Raw genomic sequence first — 15,376 nt, forward strand, 5'->3', positions numbered from 1 at the left:
CTGCTATTTATATTTCCTGGATTTGGAGCTGGTGGAGTTATGTGCAAATGTGATGCAACATGGTCTGAGGTGTGTCATGACTGCAACCTTCCATCTTATTTATGTCCTACGAAGGGCAGCTCAGCCTAAATGAATTTTCATAGTCCAGAGGGTTTAACTACATGGAAGGGGCAAAGATATCAGCGTTAGAGTTTTCCCCTCTCCTTCAGGCTTTCAGTGCTTGAGGCAGGCTGACTCCTACAGCATGCACATGGTTTCTCCCACAGCCTCTCTCAGCTTTTCCATGCATTTCTGACTCATCTCTTCCAGATGGTAGGGAATTAGGCTGAGTGGTTTCTGAACCAGTTCCTCTCTTGGGTTTTGTACTGAAATCCCAAGGATTCAAGGTCTATACAATTGATCTTTCAAACTTATTTTAGTCTTCCATGGATATGAGCTTCCAGTATGAAACATTTATATTTGAAACAACAATTAGTGCCAGTTTCCCACTCTAGCTTGAGGCAGAATCATAGAGTATCTGGGTTGGAAGGGGCCTCAGGAGGTCATCTAGTCCAACCCCCTGCTCAAAGCAGGACCAATCCCCAACTAAATCATCCCAGCCAGGGCTTTGTCCAGCCTGATCTTAAAAACCTCCAATGAAGGGGATTCCACCACCTCCCTAGGTAACGCATTCCAGTTCTTCACCATCCTCCTAGTGAAAAAGTTTTTCCTAATATCCAACCTAAACCGCCCTCACTGCAACTTGAGACCATTACTCCTTGTTCTGTTATCTGCTACCACTGAGAACAGTCTAGATCCATCCTCTTTGGAACCCCCTTTCAGGTAGTTGAAAGCAGCTATCAGATCCCCCCCTCCCCCTCATTCTTCTCTTCCTCAGACTAAACAATCCCAGTTCCCTCAGTCTCTCCTCATAAGTCATGTGTTCCAGTCCCCTAATCATGTTTGTTGCCCTCCGCTGGATTCTTTCCAATTTTTCCACATCTTTCTTGTAGTGTGGGGCCCAAAACTGGACACAGTACTCCAGATGAGGCCTCACCAATGTCAAATAGAGGGGAATGATCACGTTCCTCAAACTACTGGCAATGCCCCTACTTATACAGCCCAAAATGCCGTTAGCCTTCTTGGCAACAAGGGCACACTGACTCATATCCAGCTTCTCGTCCACTGTAACCCCTAGGTCCTTTTCTGCAGAACTGCTGCCTAGCCATTCAGTCCCTAGTCTGTAGCGGTGCATGGGATTCTTCCGTCCTAAGTGCAGGACTCTGCACTTGTCCTTGTTGAACCTCATCAGATTTCTTTTGGCAGAACAGATGATACAGATTCCATCCTTTCAAAATAATGTCTTGTTACAATTTCATCTACCTCACTTAATAACTGCAGCCACTCCTGGTGTATTGGCTAGGATTTGACTGCAGGAATAATGTGTAGCTAGAAGACCCTGGCACTTTAGGGAAAGATTCTTCCCCCATGAGGGATTATTTAGTATGATTTTTATATTCTAATTTGTAAGGCTACCAAAGGTGCTTACAGAATATACAAACACAAGGATAAGCCACAATTATTTCTAAGTGGATGGGGATGTTTTACCCTTTATTTGGTGGGAGTCAGTTGCTCCTTCTGGATGAAATATCTGATATGGTATATCTGCTATAGAGGAATTAAAATGCTCTGTGGTCTCTTGTAAATGGATTAGCTGATGTAAGGGTCACTTGTAGGTTACACTTTCTGCAGAAACTTTAAATTACTCTTGTGTCAGTAGAACAGGAATGAATGATCCCAGAAGATCGTGTTTTGTGCTATGTGCCAATCCTCCTGGCTATTCTCTTGACCCTTGCATAGTTTGAATGCAGCATCCAAGTACAGTAATTCCCCACTTAACGTCCTCTCGCTTAACGTTTTTTCGATCTGACGTCCCTGTCCATTACAGAACATGCCTTTTTAAAGTTGTGCAATGCTCCCCTATAATGTTGTTGGCCGCCTGCTTTGTCCACGGCTGGCAGCCCCCCTACGGCCCCCTCCCCAGTGTCTCCCGCCTGCCGGCAGACTCCACGGATCCCTCCCCTGCCTCCTGAACACCGCAATCCAGCTGATTGCTGCAGGCAGGAGGCAGGGGAGGGAAAGAGGGAGGCTGCGCGCTGTGCCCTTACTCCTCCCCTCAGCTTCCTGAATGCCCCAATCAGCTGATTGCCTTGGGCAGGAGGCAGGGAGAGCAGGGGGAAGGCACTGATCTGCGAGGTCTGCCAGCGGGTGGAAGGTGCTGGGGGGCGGGGCGAGTAGGAGAGCTGATGGGTGGGCTGCCAGCCTGTTTAATACCTGTATTAAATTGATGGTTTAAAATTGTTTAAAATGTATATAATGCCTTTTGTCTAGCAAAAAAAAATTTCCCTGGAACCTAACCTCTCCCCCCATTTACATTAATTCTTATGGGGAAATTGGATTCTCTTAACATTGTTTTGCTTAAAGTAGCATTTTTTAGGAACATAACTGCAACGTTAAGTGAGGAGTTACTGTAGATAATCACAAATTGTATCCACTTCACCTGAAAAGCCTGGAGCTAGAGTAGCATGACAGCCGCAGTAGAGAGGTGGAACAGGTAGGGTGGATGGACTTCAAATGCGAGATAAAATGTATAGAATCTTTTTAAAAAGAATCTTTCTTTTTTAAAGAAACTTCTCACTGCAACTCTTGGCAGATTTTGTTCCCTAGAGTCATGGAGAGAGGGGGCTATTCCCACCTCTCCACAAACTTCCTAATGCCTATTCAAGTACTCATTAGAAATCTGCAAGTATTACACGTTTAAACAGCCAGATCCCAAACCCTTTGAAGTTAATAGAAAGACTGTCATTGACTTCAGTGGACTTTGGAACAGGAGCCTAATAAGTCTTTAATTCACTGTGGAGTTAAAGAACCAATAGCTCATAGACACTCCTGTGGGTGGAGGAGCAGATGCCCCGGTATAAAACTCTCCTTTACATTAGTCTGTTTTTTCCTCTCTTTTATTTCCTGTCCCATGAGAACTGGGAAAGCTTTACAGTATACTTGCATAGCCAAATCATAGAATATCAGGGTTGGAAGGGACCTCAGGAGATCATCTAGTCCAACCCCCAGTTCAAAGCAGGACCAATCCCCAATTTTTTCCCCAGAACCCTAATTGGCCCCCTCAAGGATTGAACTCACAACCCTGGGTTTAGCAGGCCAATGCTCAAACCACTGAGCTAGCCTTCCCCCCAGAGCCTTATGTCACCAGTGTAGTGCTAGGAATTAGATACCTTTGGCTTGATTTCTCTCTCACTTATACTAAAGTAAACAGGAGAAACTCCACAGAAGTCAGTGCATTCTGAAGTGTAAAACCACTGTATGTGACAGCAGAATCAGGCCTTCTGTATTCTGAGTGGTTGTTCCTGCCATTGGCATCTTCCAAAATTAGATAGGGAGTGATGTGAGCATGGCTGCATGATGCAGGTTGAATTAATTCTGCTCACATTTCCCCTTCCCGAAGTCCAAGAAACATTAGTTAAATGTGGCTTTGTGCTGTCACTGTGGAAAGGATGCATGATGGAAAGTTTCAAGAATTGTGACAATCTGTCTGCTCACTGTGGGGAGGGATGAAACTGTCAGCATGAATTTCCTGCTCTGTACTGCACAAGTAGCAGTCTGAGTGCCTCTGAGTGCAGGTGTGTTGCCAGCCTCTTGGGAGGAGAAAATAGGAGAACCATACATCATGTGTCTGTGACCCGTGGCTCCTTCTGAGTTTGTACAAACCATTAATTGAAAGAGGCCTTTTTTCTTCATTCCAAGCTTTGCATTGTGCCCTTGTGTGTGGGGCACTATAGTACACATTCATGTGAGCATATGCATTTATGTTGGGTGTGTTCTGCGTCGGATGAGTATAAATGAGCACATATATTTTGTATGCTTTGCTGCAGTGGTGTGTATTTGTGGGAACCATAAGTGTACATCTCTCACTGCATTCATGGGTGTTTGTATGAGCTCATCTGTGTGCTTTGGTGTGTGGGTGCTGTGACAGGCTCCCCCCAGGGGTCCCACCTGGAACTGGGGTACCACTGGAGCCCCCTGACTTGCCACTCTGGGCTCCCTCTCACACTGTACTGCTGTGACAAGCTGCAAAGCTCTCCAGCCTACACTTTCACCAGCACACATATAGGTAGGGACACACCCAGCTGCAGTTACATGCAGGCTCTCTGACCAGCCCCTGCATAGATAGGCAACAGTTAATACTCCTTAGGGCATTCTGTGACAAAAAATTAAAAGTTCTGGGCACAATATTTTAAAATTCTGCAGGTTTTATTTGCCAATAAATATGGAGGCTCCAGCATGGCAATAGGGAGCACAGGCCACTGGCTGCTCAAAGGTGGGAGATCACCCTGCAGCCCCTTGCCCCCAAGACATGGACTCAGCAGTGAGGCTGCACCTGACCCTGACACAGCACAAGGCCTTGGCCTGCTCCAGAAACATCGCGGGCCCTGCCCCTCTGCACTAGGCACTCCAGGTGTGGGGCAGGCAGGCTCAACCAGGCAAGAATCCAAATGTAGAGGGGCTCAGTATGGGGGGGATCCAGGTGTGGGGTGAGAGGATTCTGTGTGGGGCAATCTGGGTGCAGGCAGCTCAGTGGGGGGGTCTAGGTGTGGAGGGATGTGGATGCGCAGAGGCTCATGGGGGAGGGGGGTGTTCCGGGTTTGCAGTGGGATTCTGCAGGGGCTTCCAGGTGAAGGTGGTTGGGGCTCAGCATTGTGGGTGTGCAGGTCTCAGCAGGGGGGCCTGGGTGCAGGGGGAGTGGGGCTTGGTGGGGTGGGGGTCTGGATGCAGCTAGTTGGAGTCAGTGACATGGAGGTCTGGATGTGGGGGCTTAGGGTGGGACACATCAGGGTGGGGGTTTGAGTGCAGGAAGCTCAGTGGGGGGTGGTCTGGGTGCAGGGGTGGGAGTCCAGAGGCAAGGAGTCTGGCTGCAGGGGGCTCCAGATGCAGGGGTTGAGATTAGGTGGGGTGGGGTTTGGGTATGGAGGGCTAGGGGGTTTCTGGGTGTATGGGGTGAGGCTTGACAGGGGTGTCTGGGTATAGGAGAGCCAGATGTACGGGGGTTGGGCGGATGGGGGAGCAGCTCCACAGATGAGGAGCAATGGGGCAGGAAGCAGGGGAGGCTGCAGATTCTTAAGAGGCAAACTGCACTTGCTTTACAGCTTGGAATCCTCAGCTGTTTCATTCACAGGCTAGAAATCCCTCTAGCCTGGGTCCAGCACTTCCCCCAGTTCAGTCTTTGTTCCTCAGGTGTTTCCAGGAGCCTTCTTGTGTGGGGAGTGAAGAACCCCAGATGATGTCACTCCCTGCCTTATATAGCTTTTGCATATGGTGGGAAACCTTTGTTCCCAAAGCTTGGTTCCCAGTCCAGTCTGTGGCATCCCAAGATGAGTCCAGAGACATGTGGCCTGGTCACATGTCCTTGTAGAGTCCTAGCAGCCATTACTTGGAACCTGTCTGTAGCGTTCTCAGGAAGGCTCACCAGGTGGGAGATAAGCTTCCCCTAAGGTCTGTTATTTTTTCCTAATGGTCCATTGCCCTGAGTAGGTCCTTCCCCACTCACTATCTAGACTGAAAGCATCTTGTCTAGTTGGCATTACCCAGGTGTAACTACATTTGAAATACAGATACCTAGTCAATATTCATAACTTCAGATACAAAAAAGCTACATGCATACAAATAGGATAATCCTATTAAGCAAATCTTAACTTTTCCAGTGACACCTCACATGACTTATCTTGCATAACATACATCATAACTATGTCATAATCGTATCATAATAATATCACTGTGAAGAATACGGTGTGCAGTGTCATAGGTGCATTTTGTGTGATATGCTAGATAGGAGCATATTTGTGTGAGCCCGTACATACACTTGGTATGTTTGCTTGTCACTATGACTGAAGTTTGTATAAGCACAGAATAGTGTGTACATGTATGCATAAGAGATATACGGAGAGAGTGTGTGTGTTTCCACATTGTTTGATTATGAGTGCATGTATGTAATGGGTCTGCTGTATGGCTGCATGCTTATGAGGCTGTAAGTGTCTCCATCACTGCTCAGGTATGTATTTGTGTGAGCACATAAACATACATGTGCTTGCATGACTTTTTGCTCTCTAATGGTTGTTTTTTTGTCTCGCTTCTTGTGTGGTTGCCACTCTGTTTTGGCTGCTATGTTTGTCACTGCAGTCATCGCCAGTCATGGAGGAAAAGGTAAATCCTATTACAGCATTTTTTTTAAAACTGTCACTTTGGAGATTGGGGTTGAGTAACAGCTGTCTGACTGCTGGGAATATAATGTCCTGGCTTGTGTGTCATCACCCCTAGTGGTATATACATTAAGCTGGTTAATATACATGACAGTGCCTTCTATTGGTACATGAGAGAGCCAGTCAAACTGCTGCTTTAGCACATCATGCAGAGGCTTGTGTTTTCAAGAGCAGAAGATTCAGAGGTTGAATCCAAAAACCAAATGAGCCCAGTGTGTTGAGGTGATCAGTGTGTCTGTGTTTACCGTCCTAGACTGTTCTGAGGGGCTTCTGCATTTTCCCAAACCTATAAACCTGTCTTACCACACAGTGGCAAAACATTGACACTATCTGAGTGGGACATATACAGTAGAATCCTGTTTATCTGAACCTACATTATCTGGCTCTCTGTATTAATTGAAATGGGGCTGACAGCTCAAGCCCTGGGCAGTGGGGTTTAGGCTTTCAGTCCCCTGGGTGGTGGGGCTCTTGAAGTCCTGAGACCTGCCATCTGGGGGTGAAGCCCATTCTCCGGATTATCCTGATTTTTGGTGATCTGATCTAACCCTGGTCCCAATTATATCGCATAAATGGGGTTTCACTGTAATGTGTTTCATTCTCAGTACCTCCCAGAATGCACTTCAATTCACTACCTCTGAGTATAGCCTGGAAAATGGAATTCTGTGATCTGAATTTATAAAGGGTGTGTGTGTGTGACTGAGATATCTTTCAGTCTTTTAAACATTGCCAGATAAACAGCCATTTCATTATTCTTTTTAAACTTTCGAACTTTATTGGGAGAGCCTCCTGATTTCCAAGTCTAAGTAACTTAGCTCCTTCTTGAGTAGATGCACCTTTAAACTTCCCTGGGGACTAGGCTGGTGGAAAATCAGACCCAGGATTGGGGAGCTGCTACAAACTCCTTTGTAGTTCACTTTCCCTCCCTAGCTGGGAATCTGGGCCTCTGTTCTTTGTTTAGCATAGACTACTGTGAAGTACTGGGCATGCTTACAATGTTATCTATATAATAAGATGTGGCTTTCAAACACAAATCTCGAGAGTGTCATGTAACGGCTTTATCAGCATGTGTTTGGGAAGGTTGCATTGCTCATGAGTGGCAAAGCTGGTAGTGAGCTATGCAAGCCATCCTAAAGGAGTGCAGATAAAATCTCTTCTATTGCGCCGTCAGGTTTCTAGTGCTACCACTTATTTTGCAGAAAAAAAATATTTTAGAGCCTTATTGGCAGTATTCCCTCTAATTTTTTATGTCTATGTTCAGAATAAATGTTATGTGCGCTAATATGGAGGTGATGTGTGACACATCACTTTCATATTGGTGCTGTCACAACTCAATGGCCCCCTCCCTCAGGGGGTCCCCTGGGGAGGCGGATCAGCATTGCGGGCATCGCAAAGCATTTTGGGAAGGGTTAAAGGTGTAAGTGTGGAGTGGAAGATTCCTTTGTAGGTTGCAAAAGGCCGAAGAGGGAGGGAGGGAGAAAAAAAGGAACAGGTTAACTCGACAATTCAGCTAGGCTTGAAGATAAGGGGCGAAACTGCCACTCAAGGCCAATGCACACACAAACAAGCTCCCTGCTGCTAAACAGCCAAAAGCCTGTGGGAAAGGAGAACTGAACCAAAAAAAACCTGAAAATGGGGTGCAAAACTAGTAAGAATGCGAAGGTCGGAGAATGGGAATGTAACAGTCTTGCGATGCTGAAGCCAATGTGTTTTGGGGAAACCAAGGAAGCCTCAAAAGGCCGGTTTGGACTGGTACAGAGAGCATGGGGGACAAAGGTCCCTGGACGAAATGCCCCCAGAAGAACCCAGGACTTAAAACCCTCCCGAGAGCTGAAGCAAGTCAGAGATCAACAGTGGACCCTGGATGACCCGTGCACGGAACAAAAACTCCCGTCCACCCCCCCCTCTTCTTCTTACATTACACCCAGGCTTGGCCAGCCTCAGATAGTGCGGGTGTGAGTATGAAAGTGGGTTAGGGCTTGGGGCACTAACGCTTTGTTTCTTCCTCTGAGTGATGTGGGGAACCCCCCCAGCGCTTTCCGCTGTTATATTATTATTTTATCAATAAAGCTTTAAAACTCAGTTACTTGGTGTGCTCCGTCATCTCCTCCCCTAACGATCCTGCAGCCTCAGCCTGATCACCTGATGCCTCAGGCAGATTGGTAACAGAATCTGTCACAGTTTTGGTGGAGAACTGCGGAGGGGTGGAGTGCACCAACTGCTTTGCCCTTGGTATTTCATGTTTGCTCTGTCCAGCACTGTTGGTAATACATGTTAAGGATTTTATAATTAAAGGTGAGTCCCACCCTCAGTCGTAGTATGACTGAGAAATGGAGGGAGGTTTGGCATTCCTCTCTCCACCCTGGTCAGCTGGGGAAGGGTGCAGGTGGGTCTACCCCTGGCCGTAGAAGTGCCGGGCAATAGGAGGAGGACTTAAAAACCCTCACTCCACACGAAAGGAATCCTCGGTGCATACACGCTCAGTAGTAGCATGACTGAGCAGAAGAGGAAAACTTAAGGTTTCTCGCTGTGCCCAGGACGGGTTTTGGATTTGGTGTATGGACCCTCAGTCGTAGCATGACCGAGTAATATGGAGGGAGGCTTAGCGTCTCCCCGGGGGGGGGGGGGGGGGTGAGCATTGTAAGCCCCGGTGCCAGTGTGGGCGGCGTAAAATCTCAAGTAATAAAAAGACCTTCAAAGTGGTACTAACAGTTTGTGATAATATGTTCAGGAAACAGAAGGGTACAGCTGCGGACTCGAGAGTCCCGCAGTCGTGGGCGATGGCATCAATGGTGGGGTCCTGGAAGGCTGGGGGACTGGATGCCCATGCCACAGGGGAGGCAGCAAAAAGGGACAGAACCCTTTAGCCTCTTTCAAAGGGGGGTGAGGACATCTGCCAGTTGGAGAGGGCTCTCACCAAAGTGGGATACAATCCCTGGGGTTCTGTGGCAGAGCTCCAAAGAAGTGTGCATACTTGGCAAAATTTGTTAGACCCATATGCCAAGTATAAAAAGCAAAAGGGTAAAAATCTAGGGCCAGCTGTGAAATTAATATGGACTGCGGCGGCCATGTGGTGTGAAATGTTGTTGGGGCAAAAAAAGGAAGAAGGGAAGAGGTGTGTAAACAGCTAGTAAAAACCGAGCAACTAAAAGCGCAGATTACTAACCAGGCAGCAACCCAAGCCTATGCCCAGAATAAGTTGCAGGCCTTAAAACAAAACTTCCAGGCAGAAAAGGTGAAACGCACCCACCTGCAAACACTGGCTAAGCAAGTACCAGTCCCTCAGGGACTCATCAAAGATTTGACCATTCGTACCCAGAATACGCCTCAACAGCAGTGTGTCCACCGTAAAAAGAAAATTAAACAGTTAAAACGCCAATTGGCCATGCATTCTGTCCAGGTGGCAAGCCTCACGGAGTAACCCTTGTAAGTAATATTGTTTAAGGAAAGGGACCAGGAGGGGTGGGGGCTAGTTAAGGAGCCCACCCTCCTTGCTAAATTGGTAGTGAAACAAAGCCTGTGTCCATAAAAAGGGACCGTGCAGTGAGAAAAACAGGATCGGGCCCAAACAAGTGGGCAGGCAACAAATAAAAAATAATTAAAAACAGGTGGAAGCCCTAAGGGCATAATGGCAAAAGTAAGAAAAGAAGTAAGTGCAAACATAGAAAATTCAGACCCCTAAAATAGTATTTGGAATGGTAAAACCTAAGTTAATGAACATGTCATTTTGGAAAATAAGCAAGTAATTTTAAGAAAAAAAAGTAAAAAGTGAACTCTGCAAAGGCTGAAGAAAATTAAGCAGTTAAACGTCGTAACAGTGTTATAAATGTTATAGAAAAAAGATTCTTGTTTTCTTTTCAGCCATTCTAAAAAAAGGGGGAGGGAGGCCCTTTTCCAAAGGAATGTCTGTAAATAATTCAGGCAAAAAAACTATCTAATTAAAATCATTTGACTATAAGCAATTTAGTCAAATTTGCTAAAAAAAAAAAAAAATGTAAGGATGTTCTATTAAAACTTAACTGCCCCAAATGTATAAAGGAAATAAGCAAAGCAGTGTAAAAGAAATGAGCAATGTATATTGTAAAAGGGATTTAAAAAAAAAAAAGCAAACATACCATGCTACTTAATTAAAATCCTCTTTGGGCTCCAAAGGGGCCACAATAGGTTGTATTTTCTTTTTCAAATTTTTGTATGTTTTAAAAGCAAAAGTAAAAAGTAATCAAAACTCTGGTAAAAGTTAATTGTGTCCCTTTTAAGACAAAGCCTTTGAGCTGCTAATGGCTTTAAATCCCAAAAGCAAGCCAAAAAGCGTCTGTGTTAATGCAAATTACCTAACTGATAAAGGTAGAAGCCATTAAAACCTGGCTTGCCTATAAAACAAACACAAAAAAATATGGGGGTAATTCCTCTGTTTTGCCTGCAATCAGCAAAAATGTTTAAAAAAGAAAGAAATATTTTAAGCAATAATCTGCCAGCCCCAAAGGGGTAAAAATATGTTTGTTTGTTTTTTGTCTTTCAAAAACACAAAAAAGCTGATACCAGCTAAAAAGCAACCCAAAATACCATAAATCTACTGTCACAATAAAAATTATGTTTTGTGTTCTGTGTTTTGTCTTGTGTTGTTTGTCTTGTTGCTAGCACTGTTGTGTATCAAATGCTGCAGAAAAACCTCCTCAGGTAGCAAACACCATATTAAAAAAAATTGGTTTTGAAGCAGGGATTATAAATACTGTAGGCCTGAAGGTAATTAAAAATAAATTAAGCTTTCTGTCCCAGCTACAGGACAGCCAAATTAAAAAAAAAAAAAATCATACTGCTATTGCACATGGAATGTACTAAAATACAAATACTTGCTTTGTCCACCTTGGAACACAAAATGTTTTGGGTAATATCAAAAAACACTAAGCTTTCGATACACTTGCTAAAGCAAAGCAAAAGATCACTGTTTAATACTTATCAGTACAAATGAATGCAGTATATTTCTGGCATAGTAAGGTCAGACCTTTTAAGTGGAAAAATTGTTGTTAAAAACACACACCAACAAGCTCTAAAAGCAAAAACATAAAAAGTTAGCCCACTCCTCATATAGCACATAAAATCCTTCTGGCTACCCCAGACTTCGAGCCAATGGGCTGGGGAGGGAGGGAAGCTATTGGACACCAGGGCTTGTACCAAGTGGACTCCTCAAAAGTGGGTGTACTTGTCCTTGCCTGTTGCTCCAAAGCCCTGTAGTAAAGACATTTCACTAAAATCCTGTATGTAAAATAAATTAAATAATAAAACCAAAGTACTGTATAATGGGCAATGTGTACATGTTAATTCCTGGAAAAAAATGTTTTGAAAGAATGAAAATGTTAGCAACCCGCTAGTAAACAAATGTAATGTAAGTACTATGTTTACCAATAACCACATTTACTGTTTGCCACAACCAAAAAAGTCTCAGCTTTGCCCAGTTAAGGGAAAAGCTATGTAAAACTCACAAAGCCATAAAGTCCACTTTAAATTAAATAAAAAGGCCAAGTGTAAGGAAATCATTGTTAAAGACATTCAGGAATGGCAAATTAAAAATACGGTAATGTTGCAAAATCTGGGGAAGGTGGCCCACACTTTAAACGTCAAGTGGGTGGGTCCGTACCCCATTGTGAATCACATCTCCCCGGTAGTGTACCAGCTTCAGCTACCCGGTAAACTAAAATGGGCGCATGCCAATCAGCTCAAAACATATGTATCTCTCTAGATTTCTGTTCATGGCGTTGTGGGCCTCGGTTGTAAACCAGCCACCTGCTTGAACCATCCGGGTTTCCAGCTGTCCATGGAATTATCTGAATAATTATAATGCTGAGGACGGAAAATACCTCCAAAGACTCTCCCTGGCTTGAGCTGCTAATGGGGCCTGAGCCATAGTGTAGCGGAAGGCTGAAGGAAAGGTGCCTTGAAAACAGTGCATAGTCCAAATAAACACAGCAGGGCCACAGCAAAATACCTGGTGGGTGGTCCTGAACCACCCCTGAATCCCATGGGGGCAAACCCTGTTCCTCCCGTGGTGGCCTGAAGTAAAACTGGAATGGAAAGTCCTTTGGCAAGCAATAGCAATTACTGATCTCGAAATGTAATAATAATGTTGTTGTAGCCTCTTAAACCAGGCAAACAACATCCGTAACAAAAGCCAGGAAGGGCTGTAATGGGACACTAATAATTTAGGAAGTTTTTTATCTGTGCCTCAGTTTCCCCAATAGGCGCATTTGTGTTGTTCTCTTTCTTTCCCTCTTGCTTTGTTATCAAAACAAGGCAGTAATAGCAAAAGCCCAGGGATACCCCGAACAGGAGTGGTGGGACCGCTCTTGCTGCTTCAGGCCTGCAAAAGTTGTTAGTGTGATACAATGTAGGTATGGTGGCACATATCTATGGAAGTCCTCGGGTGTCTGACGCTTTTGTCCTCCTTCATGAATTTTACCACTGTTAAAAATTGGCCATGGTGGAAAAAAAAGGTCAGTTTATCCATTGGTGGGGGGTGGCAATTGTGGCTTAGCATCCTGGGAATGTGGCATCACGTATTATCTGGAATTGGGTGGTCCATTGCGACATGTGGGAGGTGGCTCCCCCAATAACATGGCTAAGCGGTATGTGCTGACTACATCTTCTGACTATCAGAACATAGGGATTGCAGAGAGCAACACCTGGCAATTATGGCATATAAAGCCCCCTCAAATAATATATAAAGAAAAGGCAATGCCAGGCCGCTTTTACGAGGTGGGTCAACACCTCTGCTGGGAAGGGGAGGCTTCGGGATATGCCCCCACTAAGGCCCATGTGTTTACCAATAAGGCAAAAAAAATTTCGGTGCATTGGCGCACAGTTATGCAAAGTATGGTCAATATCTCTAACTATGTTGTGTTTAATTTTTCATGAATTACACCCAATGTTTTCCTGCCTTAACGCACACCCAGGAACAACTGACTGTATTCCAAACAGATGCCTCATCCTTTACCATGTTGTAGCATACGTTTAATCTGAAAAAAGCTGCTTTTGCCACAGCCATCCGGCTGGGGCATCTATGCCAACAGGGGGACGTGTTATGCTATGTTACTAATAAAGCCAGAAGCCACTACTGGCTAACGTATGCAATTGTTGCTGCCCTAACCATTTTGTTTGTGCTACATTACTGTTTATATAAAAAACCAACAGTAACCCTAGCCACCGTGTCAAAAAAAAGGGTGAAAACCTAAGTGGTGACCCCTCACAACAAAATGTTGACTTGGGGTCAATGGGGGGAATGTCACAACCCAATGGCCCCCTCCCTCAAGGGGTCTCCTGGGGAGGCAGATCAGCATCGTATGTTGCTAATGCTGTTGCAGGCATCGCAAAGCATTTTGGGAAGGGTTAAAGGTGTAAGTGTGGAGTGAAAGATTCCTTTGCAGGTTGCAAAAGGCCGAAGAGGGAGGGAGAAAAGAAGGAACGGGTTAACTCGACGATTCAGCTAGGCTTGAAGATAAGGGGCGAAACTGCCACTCAAGGCCAATGCACACACAAACAAGCTCCCTGCTGCTAAACAGCCAAAAGCCTGTGGGAAAGGAGAACTGAACCAAAAAAACCTGAAAAGGGGGTGCAAAACTAGTAAAAATGTGAAGGTCAGCAAATGGGAACATAACAGTCTTGCGATGCTGAAGCCAATGTGTTTTGGGGAAACCAAGGAAGCCTCAAAAGGCAGGTTTGGATTGGTACAGAAAGCATGGGCAACAAAGGTCCCTGGACAAAATGCTCCCCCAAAAAACCCAGGACTTAAAACCCTCCCATAAGCTGAAGCAAGTCGGAGATCAACAGCGGACCCTGGACGACCTGTGAATGGAACAAAAACTCCCGTCCACCCCTCCCCCTCTTCTTCTTACATTACACCCAGGCTTGGCCAGCCTCGGGTAGTGCGGGTAAGTATAAAAGTGGGTTAGGGCTTGGGGCACTAAAGCTTGCTTCCTTCCTCTGAGTTCCCCCCCCCACAGTGCTCTCTGCTGTTATTTTATTATTTTATCAATAAAGCTTTAAAACTCAGTTACTTGGTGTGCTCCATCCTCTCCTCCCCTAACAATCCTGCGGCCTCAGCCTGACGCTTCAGGCAAATTGGTAACAAAAATCTGTCACAGTGCACATAACAAAATTCATGTGGTGGTGGGGCAGAGGGGTTTGGAGTGTGGGAGGGGGCTCAGGGTGGGGGCAGAGGGTTTTGGAGGGTGCAGGGGTGTGAGGGCTCTGGGGTGGAGCCGGGGATGAGGGACTCAGGGCTGGGGCAGAGGGTTGGGTGCAGGGGCTGAGGGCTCCAGCTAGGGGTCAAGGCTCTGGAGCAGGGCCGGGGATGAGGGGTCCAGGGTGTGGGAGGGGGCTCAGGGCCGGGGCACAGGGGTTTAGGGTGCAGGCTGCCCCCCAGCCCTCTCTCACCACAGAACCTGGGGCCAGGGGAGAGGTACCTCTCCCCGGGCTCAGCAGCTCCGGCTGGGCTGGGCTGGGCTGAGGGAGGGGCTCCTCTCCTGGCAGCTCCGGTGGGCCTTGGCTGGGGCAGGGAAGGGGCTCCTCTCCCCTGGCTGCAGCAAGTCCAGGGCAGGTCCTCGCTGGGGCCCGGTGGGGAGGGGCGCCTATCCCCTCCACGGCAAGTCCTCACAGGGGTAGAGGCATCTCTCCCTGACGGAGCCCTGAGCCCCTGTGTGGGGCTTAATAGGCAGCTGCACAGCCGTGCAACTTAGAGGGAACTTAGTTTATTGGGGCCTGTTTATTTTTCCCCTGCCACTGTAAAGTGAGCCTCTCTTAGGGCCATGATTCCGCTCTGAGGGAGAGGGAACCTTTAAAACATCTCTAACAGTGACCTGAAATGCTTTTCTCTACCTAAAAAGAGTAACTGTTTTTAAGTATGGGATCTTGGGACCTTCAAGAGTAAAAAGCGCTGTATATCTAAATGCAAAGCTGGGAGTCTCCCCTCAAGTGGTATGAAGGTCCTATTTCTAATCCTGGAACTGACTATTGGGTGTTGGTGTTTCAGGCCAGTATAATGTAGGGGATGGAAATTCCACAGGCTAGTATAATGTTGG

The 15,376-nt window shown here is 46.1% G+C and overlaps 1 protein-coding gene across 29 annotated transcripts in view; it reads left to right on the top strand.

Moving 5' to 3' along the window:
• Window positions 1-15,376, top strand: part of MAPK8IP3 (mitogen-activated protein kinase 8 interacting protein 3) — a 157,674-nt gene that overhangs the window by 49,427 nt on the left and 92,871 nt on the right. For 16 of the 29 annotated variants that reach the window (XM_074965792.1, XM_074965804.1, XM_074965803.1 and 13 more), the window contains exon 5: window positions 6,229-6,252. The exons of the other annotated variants lie outside the window; for them this stretch is intronic. In XM_074965792.1, the coding sequence (XP_074821893.1) occupies window positions 6,229-6,252 (24 nt within the window). The remainder of the gene's footprint in view (window positions 1-6,228; window positions 6,253-15,376) is intronic. 29 annotated transcript variants of the gene reach the window in all.

This window comes from Natator depressus, chromosome 10 (assembly GCF_965152275.1).
Source record: "Natator depressus isolate rNatDep1 chromosome 10, rNatDep2.hap1, whole genome shotgun sequence".
NCBI classification, from domain to species: Eukaryota; Metazoa; Chordata; order Testudines; family Cheloniidae; genus Natator; species Natator depressus.